General features: G+C 39.9%; 2 protein-coding genes across 7 annotated transcripts in view; one reads left to right on the top strand and one right to left on the bottom strand.

Moving 5' to 3' along the window:
• WAC (WW domain containing adaptor with coiled-coil) overlaps positions 1 to 15,311 on the bottom strand; it is an 86,447-nt gene extending 71,136 nt beyond the window's left edge. Inside the window, exons 1-3 of one of the 6 annotated variants that reach the window (XM_030321171.1) lie at positions 15,228 to 15,311; positions 14,212 to 14,248; positions 12,444 to 12,657 (exon numbers count right to left, since the gene is read on the bottom strand). In XM_030321171.1, coding sequence (XP_030177031.1) covers positions 12,444 to 12,582 — 139 coding nt within the window. In that variant the 5' untranslated portion in view covers positions 12,583 to 12,657; positions 14,212 to 14,248; positions 15,228 to 15,311. Of the gene's footprint in view, positions 1 to 12,443; positions 12,658 to 14,211; positions 14,249 to 14,631; positions 15,056 to 15,227 lie in introns of those variants that run through there. The other 5 variants (XM_030321170.1, XM_030321168.1, XM_030321169.1 and 2 more) reach the window with 5 other exon arrangements.
• LOC115518621 (translation initiation factor IF-2-like) lies at positions 14,675 to 24,186 on the top strand. The gene is made up of 4 exons (XM_030322209.1): positions 14,675 to 14,681; positions 14,764 to 15,822; positions 16,138 to 17,548; positions 23,057 to 24,186. The coding sequence occupies exons 1-3, from the start codon at positions 14,675 to 14,677 to the stop codon at positions 16,152 to 16,154; spliced, it is 1,083 nt and encodes a 360-aa protein (XP_030178069.1). The 3' UTR covers positions 16,155 to 17,548; positions 23,057 to 24,186.
• Positions 24,187 to 25,469: the final 1,283 nt, after the last annotated feature.

Here is a 25,469-nt window from a genome sequence, read left to right as displayed (position 1 = left end):
AATTACTAAGGACTGATATTACATAGTTAGGTGTTACAAAACTAAAGAACTTGATCTGACAGTTCTTTGTACCAAAAAGAAGTAAGATTATTTTCAAACATCCACAAAATACTTAAAATAATTATCCTGAGGTAAGGAAAAAATAATTCTAACAGGCCAAGAAAATTAGAATTTAGCAGAAAGTTAAATAGTAATTTTTAAAATACTGGTTTATAAAATTCATTAAACATTTGATTTGAGAGAGAGAGAGAAAGAGAGAGAGGGAGAGAGAGCAAGGGCGAACATGACCTCAGGAGAAGGGCCAAGGGAGAGAGGGGGAGAGAGAATCTCAAGCAGGCTCCATGCTCAGCCCAGAGCATGACACAGGGTTCCATCCCATGACTCCAGGATCATGACCTGAGCCAAAAACTCAACCAACTGAGCCGTCCAGGTGCCCCAGCATTAAACATTTTTAAAACACACTCCCAAATACTCAGGCTAAAAAACAGAAAAAAGACAAAACTGGAATCACATTGAGATATGAATAAAAATGCAATCACTCTGCATCAAAACCTATGCAGTATGAACAAAGCAGTCAAGTTTAGAAAATTTACAAGTTTAAATGTTTTCAATAAACAAAACATCAAAATAAACTATCCAACTGATTCAACTGAAGAAATTAAGGCCAAAGAAGAATCCAATAAAAAACGAAATAAAAATAGAAAACAAGAGTTCTTTCTCTGTAGCTTGTTTAAAAATACCAATATAAGAAAAGAGTCTTTGGTTAAGTCTGATTCTTGAAAAGTACAAGATACAATGTTAATACAAAAAAAAGAGAAACTGTTGTTAGATATAAATTTTAAACTTTGTTATCAATACATTTTCTAATAAAATATTAAAGGAAGCAGGGAAAAGGAAATCAGTAACCGCACAAAAAACGTGAGAAGAGCCAAAGTTCTACCACTCATTAAGGCATTAAGAGCAGAATTTATAGCAGAATTCAACTACAACTTTAACAGGTAATTCCAATTATTATTTAAGCTGCTTCAAGACACAGAAAAAAAATATTTCTCACCTATTTTAAACAGTGCTTCTCCTCTCACTTCTGGACATAAAGAAATGGGACACAAAATTAAAAAATAAAATAAAAACGAGCACGTCAGGGCGGCTGGGTGGCTCAGTTGGTTACACATCCGACTTCTGCTCAGGTCATGATCTCACAGTTCCAGAGTTCGAGCTCCGTGTCAGGTTCTGTGCTGACACCTGGGAGCCTGGAGCCTGCTTCAGATTCTGTGTCTCCCTCTCTCTCTCTGCCCCTCCCCTGCTTGTGCTCTGTCTCTCTCTCTCTCTCTCTCTCTAAAATAAATAAACATTGGGGGGGAAAAAAAAACACTAGCACGTCAAAACCATGAAGACCATGACCAAGAAAAGGTGCTTCAACATGAAGAAACATACTGTAGTTTATTATATTAATGAACTGAAGAAAAAAACAAAATCATCTCTCTTAACAGCTGCAGAAAAGCAGGAGATTCAAGGTCCATTCCTGACAAATACTTTGGCAAACTAGGAAAAAGAAACCATCTTATTTGGTAAAATACCCACAAAAAAACTAAAAGTACTCTTACAGGTGAAACTATAGAAGTATGCCCATTAAAGTCATGAACAAGGATGTTCATTGTCAACACAATAAACATTATTTGTTTTTCGGGTTTTTTTGGTCTTTAAGTTCATTTATTTATTTGGGGGGTGGGTGGGTGGGAAAAGAGCAGCGAGAGAGAGAGAGAGAGGGAGAGAGAGAGAGGGAGAGAGAGAGAGGGAGAGGGAAAGAGAATCCCAAGCAGGCTCCATGATCAGCATGGAGCCAGATGCAGGGCTCGACCTCAGAACTGTGAGATCATGATCTGAGCCAAAATTAAGAGTCAGATGCTTAACCAACAGAGCCACCCAGATGCCGTTATCAACACAATGAGTATTATGTGGATACCCATCTTTGGCAATAAATATAAAATTAAAAAATAAAAACAAAAAATAAAAAGATTAATCCAGGCAGGAAAATATATTTAAGTATATCCTAGATATTTTTGAAAACATGAGGACTGCCCTAATAAGCAGTAAAATATGCTATAAATCTATAATAACTTAAATGGAACCACATGAAATTGAGGATTCTTTTTTTTACTTGCAGAAATAGCAACATCATACAAATTAACCTAATATAAAACTACAGTGAGGGGAAGCAGCTGAAATGTACATCATTTCATCAACACTGCTGTTCTAATTTTAATGAAGAAACAACACATATAATTAACACAAACTACATATAATGGCTACCTTGCACAGGCCTTTCTCTTTGGATACAGTCCTACTGATTTTGTAAAAATTAAGTAAACCTGTTTTAAAATAGAAAATGTGGGGGGACCTGGGTGGCTCACTTAAGCGCCAACTCTTCTTGATCACGGCTCTGGTCATGATCTCACAGTCCGTGGGTCCAAGACAGGCTGGGTACTACTTGGAATTCTGGCTCTCCTGCTCTGCCCCTCCCCAACTCGTGCACACATGCTCTCTCTCAAACAAACATTTAGAAAATAAATTAGGAAATTTAAGATGTTTTTAACTCAACCCATTCTACATTATCAAAAGAGAAATGAGAAGTGTCCACGTGACTGACATTCTGATGTTTCCCATATTAGTAAAATTCCAGAAAGGCCATAAAAGCAACCAAAGTAACCCAATAACACATGTCCAAAATCTAACTTTCTAGGCCTCACTCCTATATGAATAAAACTAGTTGTTTCTTGGATTCACCCAGACTATCAGGTTCAAGCTTGAGCTGTTCTTTAGCATTTCTAACCATTTTGATGTCAAAAGTGTTCATACGGACCGCAATTCTCTTTAAATTCTACTTCCACTATCTTAACCCAAATCCTAATTACCTCAAATCTACAGTACGACAAGCAATGCTAGTAACATAAGGCTTTATATAACCAAAACTTAGCTAATGTGCCCCCAAATCAGCAAAGGACAATTTCAAAGCCTAAATGTATAATGTGCCAATGTACAAGGGCATGGGGGGGACAAACTAGTGAACGGTATATAATCCCCTCACTGTGCTAATAACATGTACTGACAAAGGCAAGTTTTGAACAGTTAGGAGTCACAGCTCCAGTAGTTCTGCTCTAGACTGACCTACTTAAGTCTTTCCACGAACTATGGAAATGAAAATCAACTAATGGATTTAAACACAGAAATACTAAAATGACTGCTGCATTCTGAAACCTGTTCTTCCCAAGACATCAAGAACATCCCAAAATTATGAGTCAGTGTCAGGGACTCACCCACTCCTTTTCAAGGTAGTAATAAAACTGGCCCAAATCAAAGAGGAGACTCTGAGGGGCTAAGCACTTTTTCCTCTTTCTCCAAAATAATCAACATTGACATTTAGCAGTTATATAAAAGAGGAACTATCATAATTATACAAAAATATAAAATTAAGGTTTACTAAGTATAGCTCCTGCTTTGTGACTTTAACATTTTTAATAGTTTAAACGTCCCATGATAAATGAGACTCGGATATTTATGCATACAATACTATATATACAAATGCTTTAAAACCCTGAGGAAACCAAAAAAACGGCATAAAAGAAATTGGACCAAACCACCACAGAAAAGGCAACAGGCAGTATATTAGGTGAAGAAACTTTACCATGATCTTCTCCCTCATATGAGCCAAAATATTTCAAAATACCGCATTTTGCTAGCGTTGCGTTTTGGCTACCAAAAACAACTAACTCTATTCAGACAGCACAGGTCAGAATCTTTCAGAAGAAGCCAACATATGTCACGCTCTTCTGGTATACTGTCACACGATTCAAAAGTAACGAAAGATTAAACAAAAGACTAACACTAAGTAAATATACCAGCCACACTCAGATCCTAAGTTTCTTTTAAAATGCACTTATTCCCAAAAGTCAATTTTAAGAAAACGGTTTATGAACACCTGAAGTCAGCCAGAGGACGCCAACAGGCGAAACCTGTTTCTCAAAAACTAAATGAAGTTCACCATTCAACAGTCTCACGACAATGTGAACGCACAGGGACGGTGTGGGTGGGTGGCGGCAGAGGACACGGAGCATCAAGGACAGTTTTACCTCACGCAGTGATAGTGGCTCCTGGTACCACCCCAGTAGCTTAGCAGCCTGCCCAGTCACTGATACTGGTTAGAAACTTGTCTATCGTCCAGCACGAATTCTACAGTAGGGCATCAGATGTATGTGCCACAGAACACTAGGTTAGGTATTTAACGTATAACTACAAAGAAATTGTACTATTTATAAATTAGGAAAGATTAAAGAGAAGAAAATTCTTTAAAACTCAAGGTAACACGTTAACGTTATGATCTGGCAAATAACCACTCTAACTTCTAGATTCCTGAATCTCGCTCAGAGTTCCTCCTCCTCTTACATGTACTCTCTCTAGACCTGCACTTTATAAATAAATTAAATTCATGTTTATTTAAAAATTCAGTTTTCTAGGCTACATCCTAGAAACTGCTCTGATTTATAGTAATTCAGAGGCAGTCAAGGAACTTGTAGCTTTAAGTTTCTCAGGTGATTCTAAAAAGCAGCCACATCTGAGGGAAATCATCCTTACATCTATCCTAAAAACCTTAAACTGCGAAGTCCTGGGTAGGAGCAGGTACCAAGTTAGAATTGCCGTGTCGTGTCGCCCCGCCCCCGACACGGCTCTCACTTGCCAGGCTCCTCAGTCGGCAACTAAAATATCTAGTATTTTCCTTCCTGACTCTAAAGAAAGCAGTAGCCTGAGACCTACACCTGCTGATCTACCACTAACTTAGTGACAGGAATACGAGTAAACCTAATCATTTAGGGTGCCACAGTCAAGGCACTCACCTAACTGCTTGGAAGTGTTTTAGATACATAATAGGCACAACAATCCTAGGGGAACAGGACACAAAAATTCATAGTATGTAGTGTGCCTAACATCACCTAGCTACAAGTATCAGAGCCTAGACTTAAAACACTAATCTAACTGAAAGAAGACTTCAATCTATTAGGTAAGGATAAAAGATAAATATGCATATTCTCTAAGAACTAAAAAGTATTCCTGATCAGTCCTCTGAGACTGATACCATCAACACCAAGTGTCCACTGAATCCACTACACAAATCTTAAATACAAGCCCCCAAAAAGGGCATAACAGAATACGGAATATGAAACCATTTTAATAAAAATTCTGGAAAAGCTACCTGTGGAACCCTACTGATATTTTACGACATAAAAATGTATACTGTGAAAACTGATTAACTCCAAGTGACAGCATTTAAGGCAATTTTATTTTCCCCCATTCTCCACATTTCCTAATTCTTCTATCACAAATGGGTCCTAACAGAGAAAAATTTTAGTACAGGAGCACTCTATGGCTCAAGGATTCATCAACTCTAACCATACCTTGCATTTTACGTGATATTTCAATCATCAGGCATATGAAAAATTTCTTTAGTGGGGCGCCTGGGTGGCTTGGTCGGTTAAGCGGCCGACTTAGGCTCAGGTCATGATCTCACGGTCCGTGAGTTCGAGCCCCGCGTCGGGCTCTGTGCTGACAGCTCAGAGCCTGGAGCCTGTTTCAGATTCTGTGTCTCCCTCTCTCTCTGCCCCTCCCCTGTTCATGCTGTCTCTCTCGGTCTCAAAAATAAATAAACGTTAAAAAAAAAAAAAGTTAAAAAAAAAGAAAAATTTCTTTAGAGAAATAGGAGTATGTGAAGCTAGATCATTCAACAGAATGATCATATTCTGCAGAATATGGAGAATATGTGTTGTCCAATTCAGTAGCCAATAATCACATGTGGCAAGTAAGCACATGAAATGTGGCTAGTCCAAACTGAAATGTGCTACAGGTGTAAAATACTGGATTTCAAAGACTTCACACAAAAATAGGAATGTAAAGAATCTTAAGTGTTTTTAAAATATCAAGTACATGTTGAAATAGTAATATTCTGGACAAATTAGTTTATAAAATATACTAAAATTAATCGTACTTTACTTTTCTTCGTTATGACTATTAGAAAACTATACGTGGGATTTGCATTTGTGGCTCACAATCTTCTTCCACTGGACAGAGCTGCTGTAGATCCATTACTCACACGCAGCCAGCAACAGGGGCACCATGTGGGATCTTGTTAAAAAGACAGAGCCTTGGAACCAACCCCAGCACTACTTAACTAGAATATGCATTTTAGCAAGATCCCAAGGTGATTACTATACACATTGAAGTTTGAGAAGCACTGTTTCAGAAAACTGGAATATTCATTTCCCTTAAATTATACTGACAATCCCACTACTATTCTATCTACCCATTTACTGAAATGTTATAAGGTGTCAGGCACTGTTCTAAACAATAGGAATACAAGTTAGCAAAACAAACTCACTCTCTGTTCTAGAGCGTATTCCACAGAAGATAAGCAAAAATAAACTAAAATACAGTTAGTTCTGCTATTAACACTTATTTTGAAAACACAAATTTGTCCCAGCACTATTGATAAATCAGGAAATTATTTGAGCATAACAAATTTACCACTTCTGAGTGGTTTCACCTATGAAAAACACTAACTGCACCCAGCTGAACCAAGCTACACAGGAATTCACAAGCACACCCCAAACATCTGCCAGCTACCTCGGTTCATCCTGCCAGTAGGAGTCTTTCTTATCCATCCACAATTTGTGTTACAACTTTACGAGGGTTATTTCAGGTAACCCTCTTCCCATCAATTCACAATAACTCACAATCTGCAACCCTTTCAAAAGATGCCCACTTCCACAAGCTAACTCCAGGTCTTTGTCAAAGTACCATATGTACTGCACTATTAATGGACTCCTTAACCATTTAATGTTATGCTAGGATTTGTTAGATTTCTATCTTTTTAATGTGCCCCTAACCACATTTTTCCCGTAGGTCCTGTGGTGCTATTTTGCATAGCATGAAACCTTTCAGGAACACATGTCATGTTATAGCAGAATGACTATAAATAAATAACATCAAGTCATGTTAAATATGAGCAAGGAACAAAGCAATGAAAAGGATAAACAGTGCTGGGGATGGCTGTTTCAGAGCGACCAGGAACAAACACTAGGGAAGGCCTCTGGGAGAGGATGCCATTTAAGCACATTATTCAGTGAAAGCGCACCAGGAGGACATACAGAAAGATGAACGTCCCAGAGAGGAGGAGCATAACATGCAGTATCCTTGAGATAAGAACGAACTTCTTCCTATAAGGCCAGAATGGAGAAGCACAAACAAGGGGAAAGAGTGGTAGGTGAAGAGGCTGAAGAAACTCAGACACCAGATTACACAGAGTATTTTCATATAGGCCTTGTAAGTAACAGAGAGTCCCTGGAGGGTTCTGAGCAAGAGTGATGTGAACTGACCAGTATTTTAGTGGACCACTCTGGACTGTGGGGGGAAATGATTGTGTGAAGCAAAAAGAACACCATTCAGCAGGCTCTTACACAGTCCCGGTAAGAGAAGATAGTAGCTAGGAGTATAATGGTTGCATTTTAACTACTAAAAAGTGGTTATAAGTGCAATCCAAGTGAAGTATTTAGGCGACTATTAATAATTGAAACTGGAAAGCAAGTTTTTAGCACTATATGAAACCTTAGCTTGATCTTCAAATTATATTTCTAAGAACCACTTAAACAGGAATAATCCTCATCAGCCTGTTTCACAAAGAGTTGTTAAAGAATGAGATGAGAAACAATGTAAAAGAGCTTTCAAAATTATGATTTATCACATAAATCATAAATGGAAAGGAGACTCTTCTTAGGATACATTTGCAAGACCTAAGTAACTGGTTTTGAAATGATTAACAAAGAGTTATCTCCAGTTCTTAGGACAGAATCCCAGAAGCGCAATAGTCCCACTTATAGAATGTGAGTCCCACTTACAGAAACCCTGTAAAGATGCCCCAGCTCATTGTTATCTTTACTCTTTCAAGCATAACATGATAAACTACATACACCACAACCATTCTGCACAACAGAAGACAAGAAGCAGATGCTTAACAGAGACAATCTAGAATAAGTTTCCTGAATTATGGACCAAAAATCCTAAATATGTTACACCAAAAACTTTAAATATATCTTACACAACTAAAAAACATTTTGTTCAATCAAGACAGCCTTTAAATATCAAAGCAAAAACTCTGGTCAACTTTCACATTAAAACTCTTTCTAAAACTAAAACACTGACTTGATAACTTGGTCTAGAACTACACACATATATTGTACCAATGTCAATGTCATGGTTTTGATAATGTACTAAATTAGGTATGATGTAACCACAGGGGATGCTGGGTGAAAGCATTAAGAGGATACAAGCAAACTGACTTAATTTAATTTGTGCTATAGTAAACACCCACCAAATAAGCTTTCAATATGCTTAAATGTTTCATCTGAGAGTGTGAACAATCTACCAGAGTATAGAGGACCAATTTCTAGAGTCCACTATTCAATTTTATACAAGTAAATTTTCCCTCATTTGTAGAACTGTAAAACAGGGATGCTATCTGTTCTACCTCCCAAGAGCAACATGAGGATCAAATTAAACTGTTTATTTTTATAATACTTTCTAGCATTATAAATGCAAAGCATACTTCCTTTCTATTCAAAACAAAGTTATCTGAGTAACTATAAGGCCATGTTACACAAGTACCAGTCTATCATCCAACATGAAAAGCTTCAAACGTTACTAAAGTATATTTTAAAAACTATAAAAGTACCCATTATCCCCAAATAGTTTCTACTGAACAATTTCAAATGTCAAAGTATCCTTCGTTTGAAAATTAGATGAAAATACATTTCTGAATATCTCCAAATATATAGCTAAATGACAAAACAAGATAAAAGCTTTCACTATGCAGCTAAAAACTTTAAAATCTTTAGAACAATAATTACTAAACCACTAAGGGTACTTTACTTTGTACTCAAAGATATTTGAATGCTAACTAAAAAGCTATGCAAATTCAATGAAGTCCAACAAATCAGAAAAACAATAAAGATTATTCTGCTATCAGTCAATTGAGCTGTCTCCCCAGAAAAGAGGTTTCTAAAAAGTATTCCAAATGTATCTTGTAAGTTTCTTAACAGTTAATTCTGAGAGGAATAGTATGAAAAAATGGAACAACTCCCACGAGGCTGAAGTTTTGTGGAACAGCTTTCCAGAATCCTTGTAAAGATACCTTTCCCTCCTAAACTCATCTGTACTATCATCATTCTTAAATTTAGTTACTTGGTAAAATAATCATTTGAAACTCGTTCTCCAGAAAAAATACTTTCATAACCAAACAGAAAGTGTTTTTAAAATTCCACGAAAATACAAATTCAACCTGAATTGTATGCTCATACTTCTAAGGTCTGGATGTCAGCTGCACTTTTAAAACATGTCTAAGCTATAAAAAAAAAAAAAAACAAAAAAAAACAAAAAAAAAAAAACCCTTAAGATTCTTGGTTTTGGTTATTTTTAAACAAAACATTTTAAACAAAAGACTGCTTTGCAAATAAATCCCAGAATACATAAAAAATAGCTTGATTCACGAAGTTAAAATATTATACTCTCATAGAACTTCCCTTTACTTACAATAAACCACATTCCCTTTAATAAATCCTAAAGGACAAAATTTAACTCTTAACTGCACATATTATGTTGCAGTCAGTCTTTTAGCTAAGGATTTCTAGGACAAACAATCCGATAGACAATCCTTCTCAATAATTGCTTTGTTACTTTTCATGGTAAATTACTTAAAGTCATTTTATACATCTGAACTGGCACTTTTCAAGGAAATCCAAGGTGCTACAGAAGACATCTAGTAATTACTGTAAAAAATATGTTGCGATGTGGATAGATGCCAGTAAAATCCAATCTCGGAAAAAAACAAACACATTTTGTAAGTTCCACATCCGTTTGTTTTATAGCACGTAGGCTTTTACGTTATTAGGTATTTACTAAACTCATTAGATTTTTTTAAAACACTAAAATGAAAACACATCTGATATTAAATCAATAAACAATGTAGTAACCCATTCTTATATCAAGTTGTTTCTTAACACATGGGCAGAGAACCCAACTCACTTCCATCTGACTTTGGGTAATGGCTTCGCGTTTAAATAGACAAATATCTATCTATGTACAGATATCTATACGTAAATGTATATTTAAAAATTAAAATCTAAAAAGATACAAATGTTTGTAATAAGATGATACTTATACACTTTGAAAAACTCCATTTCAAACACGTATCAGCAATCAAGGCAAACACCTGGAGTCAATGTATAATGACAAAATAAGTATTAAAATGAGAAAATGACTTCATATCTTTAAAAGAATGGACACCAAATCTGCACTCCAAACTTCAGAACAGAGCTTCTATTAGTTAAAGTCTCCAGAGGAAGACAGATAAGCAGCTAAAAAGCAAATCAGAAAGTAGGGCCTAACTCGGCAAATGACTATCAGAAAAACAAGGAAGTTTCTTACAAATGGAAGAATCAGCAAACAGATGCAAAGAAAGAAAACTAAAAGCCTAGAAAAGGTATCTGGAATTCATATAAGAAATAAAATAAAAATAAAAATGAAGAAAAAAGGAGTACAGAGAAAGTAAGCAGTTAAGCTAAAACCACCACTAGCTGACAAGAGTCAGTCTTCCAAACTTGTTTCCAGGACAGGATCACATTTTATCTTTACTTCCAGGAATACAACACAATTGTTGCCCCATGTTTGTTGAATAAGTAACAGAATGGTCTTGGGATTATTTCACCTATAAAGGAATTATCAGGTACAGTTAACTATAAATGTTTGAAAGCATTTACAGAACTTTCCTAGAGTACCTTAACTGACTTCTTCCTGGATTTAGAAATTGATGATACATTAAACCAGATCACAATCACTAAAAGAGAACCCAAGATACTTATCCATAAGGAGATGAAGTGCCACATCCTATTTTGTCACAATCACCAAAATTTGAAAAATAAAGCACAGTACAATGCAAACAGTACCTGCCTTCCAAGAGCTAACGTTTAAGATGAAATCCACTACATAAGAGTGATTGAGAATGGTATCATCTCAGACTGTACATAACACAAGGGAAAATTTATCCACAAAATTAAAAATATTAATAGTTTAAGTAATTTTGCCATCAAAGAACTTCTAACACTTAATAACCAAACCCACCTGCTACTGGTTACTTACAAACAAAAATATAGTTTATCTGCATAAGTAGCACAGAACTACAGCTATGTTCATCAGAACTATATTCACCTCCCATCCAATAACCATCTAAATTCTTCCATCTCAACACAATCTGACCATCTTCTGACCATCGCTAATTTCAACCCAGTAACTATGTACAGAGGAGACCCATGTTTCCGAGTTATCTGAGCACACTGAACAAAGCAGTTCTCCATCCCAAGAGGCAAAAAAGAAGACCAGAAGATGCAGGATATTTTTTAAAAGGAAGTATTGAGAAGGTAGTTGGCAGTCAGAGGCAGAAAGCCACATGGCACTCGAGTTTCCTTAGTAGCTTCTAAAAGCACAATCACTGTTGAATATTTGTATATCAAACATGTTACCTATTAAGGAGAAATTTTATAGTGGGGAAAAAAACATGTTTTAATCACCTTAGTGAAATTGGTTTGTTGCTCAATACATGCTTTAGACATGAAATTGCATTTTTTGATAAATTCTGGGCAAATTAAATCTGAAGTTATTGAATTTATTTACTTTTTCTTAGCCTCCCACCACAACGAACTTAAGATGAGGTAAGGTAGTAACTTAAGGGTAACAGCACTATACAAAAGAAATGAGGCATACTTTTAAAAAGTTGAATATTTGTATGAACACAGCATAGAAATTACATTAATAAGACCCTGGAGAATACAGAAAGTAACATTTTAAATCCTTACAACAAAAACCCATAAGAATTTTATAATCACAAGTGGTTTTTTAAACCTGTAAAGTATCTCAAAAACCCTACTGAACTTTTAAATTCATAATGTATCAGTAGGAAATACATTTGAACTCCTTATAAAAGTAAATGAAGCAGCAATAAAAATTTTAAACTGAGCCAAATAAACTGAAATCTTTACTTGAAAAGGTGAAAATTCCTTCCTTGGAAAAATGTTCTGCATTTCTCTCATCATTAATAAAGCATTTGATAGGTTATATTCATATAAAGGCATTCTCTTATTACATGCCATTGGTATCCATTTTAAGATGCTCTTCAGATCAGCACCTTACTTCTATAGTGACTTGTTTAGGGATTAATTGATGGAAATAAAATATTTTGATGACACAACCATATGGTCATGTCCACAGGCTGGAAATATCACTGCTACCTATTGTTTTACACAGAGCTATTGTTAAATATATGTGGAAGTTTCATTAAAAAAGCTACTCACCACCATCCCTCTCTCTAACTCTGTGAATATGCACATTTTTGGCCTTACTGTGACCTGTGCTGTCACTATATTTGTTTTCAGGACTATCAGATCTCCGCAACATTTTATTTGGTGGTGAAGGATCTGCGGCGTCTCGCATTTTTTCATGTCTGTGATCACCACTACTGGGGTGACTCTTCGATGAATACTTAAGTGCCTGTAAAACATCACCCCCCCAAAAAAAAGAGAGAAAGAATTGAAACTTTAAACTTAACAATAAACCAAATCAATTTTAGCATATGGCGTATTAACTTCAGTTTCGTGAACTTTTATCAATAAAATTAAAATTTCCATTTTCAATTCTGCCTCTAAGTTTTTCAGACAAGACTTAAATGCCCCATAGTTATGATAAGGCTCCTCATACAAATCATGTTCAAAAAAGGAAACAAAAAAACACTTCATTAAATATACTGTAAATACCAGAAACCAAACACCTTGGCACATTAATTCCATAGTAAGTTTTCCTGCAAATTACAAAGTTTAGCCCAAAGTAGAAACTCATGTACTAGTTCCATCGTCCATGATCTTGTATACTAGTGTAATCTTGTGTTCTACAACTGATAGGCATAAATAAGCAGAAGCAGGTTTCTGAAAACCTACAAAAAAAGAAAGCATCAGGTTCTCCAGCTTTCTGATTCAAATAAAACATTTCAGGCCTAACTTACCTACTCTTGCAGGTGTGGAAAAATAATTTTAAGGTATAAAAACATTGGTCAATACTTCCTATTTCCTAACATAACTTAATGGAACTCCCTCAGAAAAATGGTTCAGTTTTATTCTAACACACATTTAAGACAACCATAATAGACCAGTCTTTCACAGTGTGTAATTACAATGTTTCAGAGGAGCAGATTCAAGAGAGTTTAATCTCTTGACTATCCAAAGGTAATGAACAACGATTTTACACTTCAAGGGACCTAAGGCTTTTAACTTGAGCTTTAACTCCGGCTAGCCAATAACAGAACTATCAGCTTAGAAACCCCTTTAAGCGATTAAATGTACTAAGCAGAATGTATTTACTTCTGGTGTCATCTGATAGTTACCGTTTATGAGATTCTTCCCCCTCAAAACAGGGCCCACTTCTATAATTTTTAAAAACTTGATATGCAGAAACCGCAGTAACAAAAAGGAACCTTACATACCTAGAGCCATCTATATTAGAATGAATTATCCAAGTATCCAAAGATCTCAATTCGTACAAAGAGAAAAGCACTATCTCTCACTAGTAAGGCAATTCCTTGCGCCAAAACCATTCAAACGGGGAGGAGATAGTTTAGGACATACTAAGAGCTGCAGATCAATTAATCATTTCTTCCTAGGCCCTCCTAATTTAAATATCATTACGTTGTTTTTAGTGCCCAAATACAATAAATAAATACTGCTTAGAAGTCACCTATCACCTCATCCCAAGGATTCCTTCACACTGAAATAATCGAGTCAGGTCCTTCCTGGCTAGGAATATTTTTCCAAAAAAAAAAAAGAAAAAAAGAAAGAAAAAGAAAAAACAAACCCTGAACTTCCTCCAGTCACCTGTCAAAATAAGTCACTCAACGTTGCTGGAGAGCGCTAATGGCACCAAACACGAATTTTAAGGGGACCCGCGGTGCTAGTTTCAGATTTGTTGCACCGAAGGGCCTGTAGCGACTTCTGAAGCCTGCGCTCGAGTAGCAGTTCCTCCCTTCCCCCTCCGTCCCCCCACCCACCCCTCCACCCCGGCCTCGGCTGGTACCTGGTAAGGCTGCGAGTCCCCCCTCCGGTCGTGACAGCTGAAAAACAGGAAGAGAGACGGCGATATGAGACACCTCGGGCGGGGAGGAAGAAAACGGGTGCCCCCCCAGCGCCCCTCCCCGCGGGAGACCTACCAAACGTACCGGCAACGAACACACACACACACACACACGACTCAAAGGCGGTAACGAGGGCGAAACGCCGCGAACCCGGCCCTCCGCTGCCTCCACACTCACTCAGTCCTCGCCTGCTCGCGCGGCTGCTCCTCCTCCCCAGCCCGATCCGGATCAGGGTTAACAACAAAAATGGCGGCTCGGCCAGCACCAGATAAGGAGGAACAGCCCCCCCCCCTCCCCGCGCCGCCGCCGCCACCGCCCCCCGCCCGCGCTGCGGCCCGGCCCGAAACGAAAAGACAATTTACCCATCACTGAGTCTCTGCTGTTTCCTCGCATACATTACCATCAATGCCCGGCCTGTGAGTGTGTGTCGGGGGAGGGGGAGAGCGGCCGCGAGAGGCGGGCGGGCGGGCGCGCAGGCGGCGGGCGGGCGGCAGCACCGGCACCAGGGCCCGGCGCGCCCTCGGCGACTCTCAGCACCTCCCCGTTAGTGGCGCCGGCGTTCCCGGGCCATCTCCCTCCGCCGACACCACGCTCACTCTCAGCCCGGGCAGCGGCGCCAACTACACGGCGGCAGCGGCGAACCGGGGGGAGGGGGCAAGAAGACGCGTCCGGCTCAGCCCCGCGGAGAGCTACCGCCTCCTCCGCCTTCTCCTCCTCCTGCTCCGCCGCCTCCTCCCCTCCTCCCCCCGTCGCCGCCGCTGCCTGGTCCTTCTCCTCCGCCTCCTGCCGCCGCCGCCGCCGCCGCTGGTGCCGCCGCTGCCGCTCCACCAACTACATCCGGGCAACTCGGACGCCGCGGCCTTCGGAAAACCTCGGCAGTTTCCGCCGCGCCCCTCCTCTCCCACCCTCTGCCTGCCTCCCCGCCCCGCGCGGCTCCGGAACGCCGCCTTCGGCAAACCTCGGCCCGCCCCGGCCTTCCTCTTCCTCTGAGGCCTGGCTCGCCTCCTCGCTACCCGGCAGGTCTTTCCGGTTACCGCTTCTTTTCCTCACACGCAAATCTGGCCGCTGCCGTTCCAGTTTAGGGATAGTCCCGCTCGGGGACCCGCTCGAGGCTGTTCCCGGGGGCTCCGGGATGCGCGGGGAGGGAGCCGCCTTCGGGAGGAGGACGGTGGGGCGCGAGAGAAGCCATCGCGGACTAAATAAAGGAGTCTGCGGCTGCTGCGCGTGCGCCCAGAGGCGCGGGGGTGGGCGGGTGCCCTTGAGTGAGCTCTTCGGCCGCCGGCCCCCGCCCCTTCGGGCTCCGGCGGGGTGGTCGGACCCCCCCCCCCCCACTCCCCGGTTAGGCGGCGGGCGGACGGTTACCAAGGAGCTTCCTCGGTTGGCAACGACAGCAGCCGCCCTCGGGGAGGTGGGGAGCGTGCCGCTGCTCCCTTTGGCCCGCTCCCGGGAGCCGGAACCCGGGCCTGGGCACCTGCCTCAGACCGGAAGCCGGGCGCGCGGCCGGCCTTCGGTGGGCAGGGGCTGCGCGGAGCTCGCCCGTCGACGCGCTAGAAGTAAGTGTCACCCCCGGAGGCGTGCAGGAAAGCGAGCTTGCCGGGCGAGGAAAGACGCAGGCGTTACGGGGTGTCGTACAGAATGCGGGAGGACCGGGCGCCCCAGCGGCTGTAAGGCGAAGGTGCCCGGTTCGAGGAGGGAGCGCGCGCGCGCGGGCGCGCGCGGCTCGGGGCAGTGAATTAAAACCGAAACTGATCTGGAGCGGGATGGGTTCCAGGGGAAAAGGGTTGACCCGCCTCATCCTTGAGGAGTATTTTCCGTCCGCGGCAGTGTCCTCCCCACCCTCACCTTTATTTCCCATTTTTCTCTTCTAGTTCCTCTTTGTCCTTGAAGTCCTTTGGTGAAAGAAAACTCATTCGAACGTTCTGCATGTGAATAAAGGCATAGGGGGTGCTAAATGGAGTTGCTACGAATTGAATTTTATAAACTGCTACCCGCGCAATGCCAACATTGGCGTATTGGGAGGGGAAAAGTCAGTTGTACCCCCCCCAAATTAAGCGTGGGGTGGTTAGTGGCTGATATTCAGGTGGGGTTTTTCCCCTGCGCTGAATTTCTTATAAGGCAGCATTAACTTAACGAATAGATTGTAATAAACATAAAGGAAGTATATACTTATTTGCGTAAAAGAGAAAGGTAAAACGGGAAACCAGAAAAAAACAAGACCCCACCAAAAACCAGTATCCAAAAGTAGCTGACTTGGTTTCCAACAATTATCCTTATTGCTGGGCCTAATAAAGAGAAGGAATGAAGTGGGGAAGAGGCCCTGAAATCACAATTGATTGAAGAAAAAATGCTTACATACCCTCATTTGTCAAGTCCCCCTGCCAGATGTTAAGATTATTGCTTTTTGTGAGGACCAGTAAAAGCTTAATACTTTTATTAAGTATTGAGCTATTGGTAACTAAAACAAAACTGCTAGTGACTGAAATGGGGAAAAAAATTAAAAACCTAGAGTCTTACGTGCAATTTCTAACACGTTTGTAACAAATGCACTGAAGATACAGGTTAGCAGAGTACACACAAATATATAAATCCTTTGCAGAATGTTTTTGAAAACCGGCAGCAAAAATTATTACTAATTTCTTGATGGTAATCATGTGCTGAAACTTTGACATATACCGTTTGATCAAAAGCCGCGAACTGGAGGAAACTACAAGGCAATGTACAGTTTTCATTATTCATAGATTCCATATTTGCAAATTTGCCTACTCACTAAAAATTTGTAACCACCAAATCAGTGTGCATAGCATTCATGGGCATGCACACAGTGGCAAACAATGTAACATTCCCAGCTGTGTTGAACAAGATAGCACTCCCTTATTAATTCAGCTCTCATATTGTAAATAAATGTACTTTTCATAATATATATACTTCTGTGGTTTTTGCACTTTTCATGCTTTTTATTGGTTTTGCTGTTTTAAATGCCCCTCCAAGCATAGTGCTAAAGTGCTGTCTAGTACTCCTAAGCACAAAATGTGATGTGCCTTGTGGAGAAAACACAGGCCCTAGATAAACTTTCAGGCTTCTTATTTGTGCTCTTGACTGTGATGAGTTCAGTGTTAAGGAATCAATAATGAATATAAGATGTTTAAATAGAAACTGATGAAAATGTTGTGACCAGAGTGTTTCTGGAACCTAACCCTGTTTTCCCCTAGGAACAGATCAGTGTTCACAGTGGCTTCATAGAACTACCTCACAAAATAAGAATCAGTTATTTACCAAAAGGTACATCTAAATGTTATACCCATGTTTTAAAAAATTCCTTGCCTATTTTTAGATTCCATTATCCATTGTTATAAACCCTTTGTGAATACCTTCAATCCTTTCCTTCTCTCTTCCATTTTATCTTTCTAATCCACAGTCCTGGTTAATTCACTGTATGCTTGCTGCGGAGCAGTTGAACTTGGCTGGAGAAAAACACAGCCCTGCTAACTCCGGATTGAGCTCCTTGTGTTCTCCCCATACCCTTAGTCTAATTTCCCTAATACGTTTACGCCTGTTCTCTTAAACAGCTGTTTAACTTCTTAATCCCACTCCTCCTGAGTAGATCCTTATCATGCTTCTAATCTCTCCAGGGAAATAGAAAAAAAAATCAGAAATCAATAACAGCTGTCTGCTACTCACCATTGCATCTACCAACCTTTCTATATCTGAATATGCTGCTATACTCCAGTAACTGTGGATAAACTGTCAAAATTACTAAGAGCAAACTTGGCCACCTTTGCCTTGAATTCTGTTTAACTCTTGGAATTGTCTACTTTACGATTTTTTCACTCTTAAGTGATTCACTCCTGTCAACTTAAAAACATGTTTTAATAGCTGCCATCATTTAAAAAAAAACTTGGGCCGCCTGAGTGGTTCACACTATTTCACTTTTAGAAAGGTCTTTCCTCTGAAGACTCTGTTTATGGCACCCCACCATTCTCTCTCTGTCATCCTCTTTTTTTTTTTTTAACTATTTGCCATATAATACATATTTTGTTTATTGGTTGTCCCCCACTATAATGATATCTCTGTGACATCAGAAAAATATGTTGAATGAAAGGATATTTACCTACAAAATTGCTAAAAGAAATAGAAGGGGTGCCTGGGTGGCTCAGTTGGTTGAGCATCTGACTCTTGATAATCGGCTCGGGTCATGATCTCATGGTCATGAAATCAAGCCCTACATTGGTCTCCGTGCTGACAGCATAGAGCCCGCTTGGGATTCTCCCTTTCTCTCTGCTCCTCCCCTGCTTGGGCTCACTGTTTCTCAAAATAAATAAACACTAAAAAAGGAAACTAGCAAAGTATTGTAATCTTAAGAAGAAAAGACATGTGGCTATAAGATCCAGTCTGGCTGTCACAAATAAAATAGAGAAAAGCTGGCTTATTCCTAATGCGGATAAAATATTGTATTAGATAACATTTGAAAACTTACATGTATAACAAATCTTAAACTATTTACATTCCTCTCTATTGAGAGATTGCAAGTTTGTATGTGCACAAAAGATCCATATTTCAACCAACAGATTAACGTATCAGCCAATAGAGAGGAAGAACTATTGGCCCATTAGGCTGTAGGTGACCATGATTTTAATGTGATCCTATTCATGGAGGAGAGTCAAAAAGTGAAGTCCTCAAGCCTCTAGTTGTAAAAGTGACTTAAAAAGGTTTTGCTAGAATTTATTTTTTTAGTTTTGTTTTTTGAAGGGGCGGGAGTATTTGAGAGAGACAGGGAGAGAGCCGGGAAGGGGCAGAGGGAGAGGAAGAGAAAATCTTAAGCAGGCTCTACACCCAGCACAGAGCCTGACACAGGGTTCAGTCTCACAACTTGTGAGACCATGACCTGAGCCAAAATCAACGGTCAGGTGCTCAACCAACTTAGCCACCCAGGTGCCCCAGTTTTGCTAGAATTTCTAAAGGATCACAAAATAAGAATGTATTCCCTGAAATTTTTACCTATTTTCTCTGTCCTTGCCTTCCTCCCATACAGCATAGTATAGTGGTTAAAATCATGGCTTTTGGAATCAGAATGACATAATATAAAGCTCTGGCTACATTATTCACTGACTAGCAAGCAGTGTGACGTCAGGTAAATTACTAAAATTTCAGTGATTATGCTTCCTTGTCTCTAAAATTGGCTTGATAGGGTATAAGGCTGTTTGTCAGAAGTAAACTTTAGCAGCACCTGGCATATACATGCCCTACTGCTGGTGGTTATTATTCATTCATTAAAAAAAAACAAAAACATTGACCTGTGTATCATGTCTTGGGAACACAGTATTAAGCAAATTAACTTAGTTTCTGCTCTTACAGAGTTTATATATATATATATATATATATATATATATATATACATATTTTAATTTTTTTTAAGGTTTTAGTCATTTTTCAGAGACAGAGCATGAGCAGGGGAGGGGCAGACAGAGAGGGAGACACAGAATCTCAAACAGGCTCCAGGCTCTGAGCTGTCTGCATAGAGTCCAATGTGGGGCCCGAACTCACGGACTGCAAGATCATGACCTGAGCTGAAGTCAGACGCTTAATCAACTGAGCCACCCAGGTGCCCCCAAGAGAGTTTGTATTTTAACTGCAATATATAACTAAAAAGAAACCATTTGAGTTCTCAGAGTTGTGATGTAAGGCTTTCATTCAAATATGTGGAAAACTAGGAAAGCTGTAACCAAAATCAGTATTTAGAAAAGGGGAGTAAAAATCTCCAGGACAGCACCATATTAGTAAATGGTGTATCTTTTTAAGCAGAGATAATAGTGTAAATAGTTAACAGGTCCAGAGGGCCTTATTTACTCATGTGAGGTCTGAATTTACAAACTAGCCACTTTTTAAAGTCCTTCCAAGTGATAGATGGTAAAATACAGCCAAGACTGAGAACTGTACCCTAAACCCTTTGACTCTGTCTGGCAGAACTGCGGCCTGAATTAGACCAAACATCTGAGCAATTGCACACTGCCAAAGGCTATTGGAAAATACAGCAGTCTGATTCCACTAAAATTTCATAATCACCAAAATCAAATGAACCCTAAGTACATCTAGACAATCTTCTATTTATATATCTCTTCAACTTTTATTTTTTTTTATTTTTTATTTAAAAAAAAATTTTTTTTTTAATGTTTATTTATTTTTGAGACAGAGAGAGACAGGGCATGAACGGGGGAGGATCAGAGAGAGAGGGAGACACAGAATCTGAAACAGGCCCCAGGCTCCGAGCCATCAGCCCAGAGCCCGACGCGGGGCTCGAACTCACGGACCGTGAGATCATGACCTGAGCCGAAGTCGGCCGCTTAACCGACTGAGCCACCCAGGCGCCCCATCTCTTCAACTTTTAACCAGGTTTTCAAACTTCCACTCTCCTCAAATCTACCCCCCTCACTTTACTACCTCCCCGACACTCTCAGAAGATCACATCATCACTTTCCTCCCAAACTGAAGCCATCAAATAGAAATTTTATCTTTCCAAATTTGCAAATCTACCTACACTCATCCTCCCTACTTAACAACTTACTGAGTACCCACTATGTGCTGGGGATACATCAATGAGCCAGCCATACAAAGAAAAATCTTCCCTTCCCCCTCACCGGCTTACCTTTTAGTGGGGGAAGATGGGAATAAAACAAACACGTGGTATGGCAATTTACAAAGTAGTAAGTACTATGGAGAAGAGCGGAAGGTTATAAGGACTTGATTAAGAAGTAATCAATAGAGTAGTCATTGAGCAGATGACATTTGAGCAAAGACTCAAAGGTGGTGAGAGAGCAAGCTGTTTGGCGGTTTGGAGAGGAGTATTCCTGGCAGGAGGAACAGCAAAAGCAAACATCTAGAGGCAGGAGTTTGGTGTGTAAGAACAAGGAAGCCGGGGGGCGGGGGGGGGGGGGGGGGAGGGTGGAGGGAGAGTGATTACTTCTTTCTACTTCTGACAGGTCCTCTCATTCCTTTTTGCAGAAGGGAAAAGTTTTAGAAAATGCAGTCAAATAGGTTAAAGGAGGGGGATTAAGGGGCAGATCATGAAGGATCTAACAGGCCATTGTGAGAAGGTTGGCTTTTATTCTGAGTGAGATGGGAAGCCATTGGAGAGTTAAAAGCAGAAAAGTAATGCTAGCTACTGTGTTAAGAATAGTCTATATGGCAAGGAAGAAGCCAGAGAAATTAGCTGGGATGCTACTGCATCATCCTAAGGTCCCTGTTTCAAAACAGGAATTAAGCTTCTCTAAGGTTATTTCCTTTCCCCATGATTTCCTTCCACCTCTTAAGTTACTTTACACTAACAATTACCCCTTTCTTTGTGTGTTTAAACTCTCCCTTTTATTTGGATTGTATCCACTTTTTTAAAAACATGCCTGGGGGCACCTGGGTGGCGCAGTGGGTTAAGCGTCCGACTTCAGCCAGGTCACGATCTCGCGGTCCGTGAGTTCGAGCCCCGCGTCAGGCTCTGGGCTGATGGCTCAGAGCCTGGAGCCTGTTTCCGATTCTGTGTCTCCCTCTCTCTCTGCCCCTCCCCCGTTCATGCTCTGTCTCTCTCTGTCCCAAAAATAAATAAAAACGTTGAAAAAAAAAATTAAAAAAAAATCCTATGTCAAAAAACCCCATCCCCTCCTTGATCCCAGTTGCTACACTGTCCCATTCCTCAGTTCAGCTAAACTTCCAGTAAGCCTTGTCTCTGGCACCTCACTGGTTTCATTCCAGGTTACTGTCATCTGCCCCCATAATATCACCAAAATACAGTTTTCTAATGCAGTGGTTCATGAAGAGATAGTGCTAATTATTCTCTAGGGGGCATTTGGAGCTATGTGGCAGTACTTCTTGGTTTTGATTTGTATATTCTTGGTTATGACTTAAGGCTGAAGAATGCCACTGCTGTTTAGTTATCAGGGATCAAGTATACCTAACATACTGCAATGTGTAGGACAGTCCCTCACCTTTAAGCATTATCCTCCTTGGAGTGCCTGGGTGACTCAGTCAGTTAAGTATCTGACTTTGGCTCAGGTCATGATTTCACAGTCTGTGGGTTCAAGCCCCGCCTCGGGCTCTGTGCTGATAGCTCTCTGTCCCTCTGCCTCTCCCCAGCTTGTGCTCTCAATAATAAATAAATAAACTTTAAAAAAAATTATTAAAAGAAAAAAAGAGGGGCACCTGGGTGGCTCAGTCGGTTGGGCATCTGACTTCGGCTCAGCTCATGATCTCACAGTTTGTGGGTTCAAACCCCATGTTGGGCTCTGTGCTGACAGCTTGGGGCCTGGAGCCTGCTTTGGATTTGGTGTCTCATTCTCTGTCTGCCCCTCCCCCATTTGTGCTCTGTGTCTCAAAAATAAATTAATGTAAAAAAAAATTTTTTTTTTTAAAGAAAGAAAAAAAGAATTACCCTTCTCAAAATACCAGTATCATGTTGAAAAATAGTCTTGGGTGCCTGGCTGGCTCAGTTGGTAGAGCATGCAACTCTTGATCTTGGAGTCGTAAGTTCAAGCACCACATTGGGCATAGAGATGGAAGGAAGGAAGCAAGGAAGGAAGGAAGGAAGGAAGGAAGAAAACTTCTTGAAAAACAGTCTTAAGGTCACAAATGACTTCTATGTACCTGTTTTCACTGAACATATTCCAATCTTTTTCCTACTTGGTCTTAGAATATTTGGCAGGAATAGCTACTGTTTGCATTACATTCTCTCTTAGCTTCTATAATGCATCACATTCTTTGTTTTCTTTCTACTTCTCTGACAGCCCCTCTCATTCCTTTTTGCAGATTCATCCTCTTCTACTCCACTACCAAATGTTGAAGTTCTCCGTGAATCAGTCTCTTGTGGGTTATGTCAACAAAAATGTCCATTATGGAACTCCAGGGACCTGTCCCTCCACATAAACAGCAAATAATTTGGCAATAATTGTCAAAAGCAAGTTTATGTGAACTGGAAATTAGTAAAAGGTTACAGTAACCAGGCAAACATTTAATCAAGAACAAGGTGGTAGAATCCCATTAGGAGAGCTTTGTGTTATTTAAACTAACCCTAGCCCCATTTCTTCATCCCCAGTTCAGTGGCAGTTTTGAAGACAACAGCCTGCATTTCTGGTGTAGGTTTCTGGTGCCAGAGGTAGCAAAATGGACCTTGTTATTGGAGAACTGTAGTAGTTTATTTTGACCTGTCTGGTGGCTCCCTGAAGGACTGGGGCAAGGGCTTGCCCTTATTTTGCCTGATGTGGAACTCTCCTGAGTCAAAGGTGACTACCGAGGGGATGTTTGTCAAGAACATTTAAAGGCAAGTTTATTAGCTGCTGCTAGTTGGGGAAAGGAGTAACAGTTGGGGCAAACAATAGACACAACAGAAGGCCTGGGAGGAAAGGCTGAAGAGTGAAATACTTTGGAGAATAAAATCTTTGAAAAGCTCCTACATATTCCTTGGAATCTAAAAGACTACCTGGGGCAAATGGTCAGAAAAAACCCTACAAATTTCCTAAGTCTCACCTCTGGCTAATGTTCAGGATCTGCTCAGATTTGCTTAATGAAATCTAAGATAGATTTATAAATTGCCCATTTGGGTGATAAAGACATGCTCCAACACACACAAAGAGCCCTCTGATAAAGCCTGGAAATTGTTTTCTTCATTTTTTGACTCTAGGCACTTAAGGAAATCTCTGTTGAATCACTAGCTGACCACTAAGCCAACAGAACAGAAATTTCAGTGGTCACAAATAAGGAATACAGACTTCATAAAGTTAGTTCAGAAAAGTCATTAAACAAACAAAAGCAACCACAGTAAACAGCGAAAACATTCCAGGGAGGAAGAAGAATCTGATTTCCAGACTTGCCACATTGTAATAATCAAAGTGTCCAGTTTTCAACACAAAATAACCAGGCAGGGGGAAAAAAAAAAAAAAGGAAAGAAAAGAAAAGAAAGAAAAAAAGTGTGACCAATATACAGGGAAAAAAAAAAAAAAAAAGAAGAAGAAGCTAATAGAAACTGTCCCCAAGGAAGCACAGACACTGGACTTACTAGACAAAGACCTTCCACCAACTCTTTTAAATATGCTGGAATAGCTAAAGGAAACCATGAACAAAGAACTAAACGAAATCAGGACAGCAGTGTCTCACCAAATAGAGAATATTGATAAAGAGGTTGAAGCCTCACCAAATAGAGAATATTGATAAAGAGGTTGAAATCACAGAAAGGAACTAAATAGAACTTCTGGAGTTGAAAAATATAATAACAAACTAAAAATTCACTAGAGGAATTCAACAATATGTGTGAGCTATCAGTTAAGGAACTCAGCAGACTTCAAGATAGGTCAGCTAAGACTACCTAACGTGAGGAGCAGAAAAGAAAAAGAATGAAGAAAAATGAATATAGGAGACCTGTGGCACAGTATCAGGCATACCAATATATGCATAATGGGCATCCCAGAAGGAGAGGAGAGAGAGAAAGGGAAGAAATAATGGCCAAAAACTTCACAGATTTGAAGAAAGACATGAACTTAAATATCCAAGAAGCTCAATGAATTCCAAGTAGGATAAACTCAGAGACTCACACCAAGACACATTGTAATCAAACTGTCACAAGCCAGTGACAAAGAGAGAATCCTGAAAGCAACAAGAGAGAAGCAAGTCCCCACATACAAGGGATCCTCAATAAAATTAACAGTTGATTTCTCAACAGAAACTATGGAAACCAGGGGGCAGTGGAATGACATCCAAAGTGCTGAAAGAAAAAAAACAACTGTCAGTCAAGAATTCTATATCCAGCAAAACTATCCTTCAAAATTGAAGGAGAAGTTAAGACAGTCTCGGAAAAGCAAACACTGAGAGAATTTGTCGTTAGTAGACCTTCCCTACAAGAAATATTAAAGGGAGTTTTTCAACCTGAAATGAAAGGACACTAGGCAATAACTTGAATCCACATGAGTAAGCACTGTTAAAGGTGACTATATAGGTAATGTAAAAGTCAGAGTTAATGTATTTTTGATTTGTAGCTTTTTTTCTGTATGACTTAAAATCAACAACAACAAAAACCAGTAATTATAAATCTATATGATTGGGCACATGGTGTATAAAGATGTAATTGGCAATAACATAGGATGAAGCCTAAGAGCAAAGATTGTTTTATACCCTTGAAGCTAAGTTGATTTTTATTTGAACAATATTGTTATTAGTTGCTAATTATAGT

This window comes from Lynx canadensis, chromosome B4, assembly GCF_007474595.2.
Source record: "Lynx canadensis isolate LIC74 chromosome B4, mLynCan4.pri.v2, whole genome shotgun sequence".
In the NCBI taxonomy this organism is placed as follows: domain Eukaryota; kingdom Metazoa; phylum Chordata; class Mammalia; order Carnivora; family Felidae; genus Lynx; species Lynx canadensis.
The sequence above is the reverse complement of the archived record's forward strand: the minus strand, read 5'-3'. Positions and strand labels throughout refer to the sequence as shown.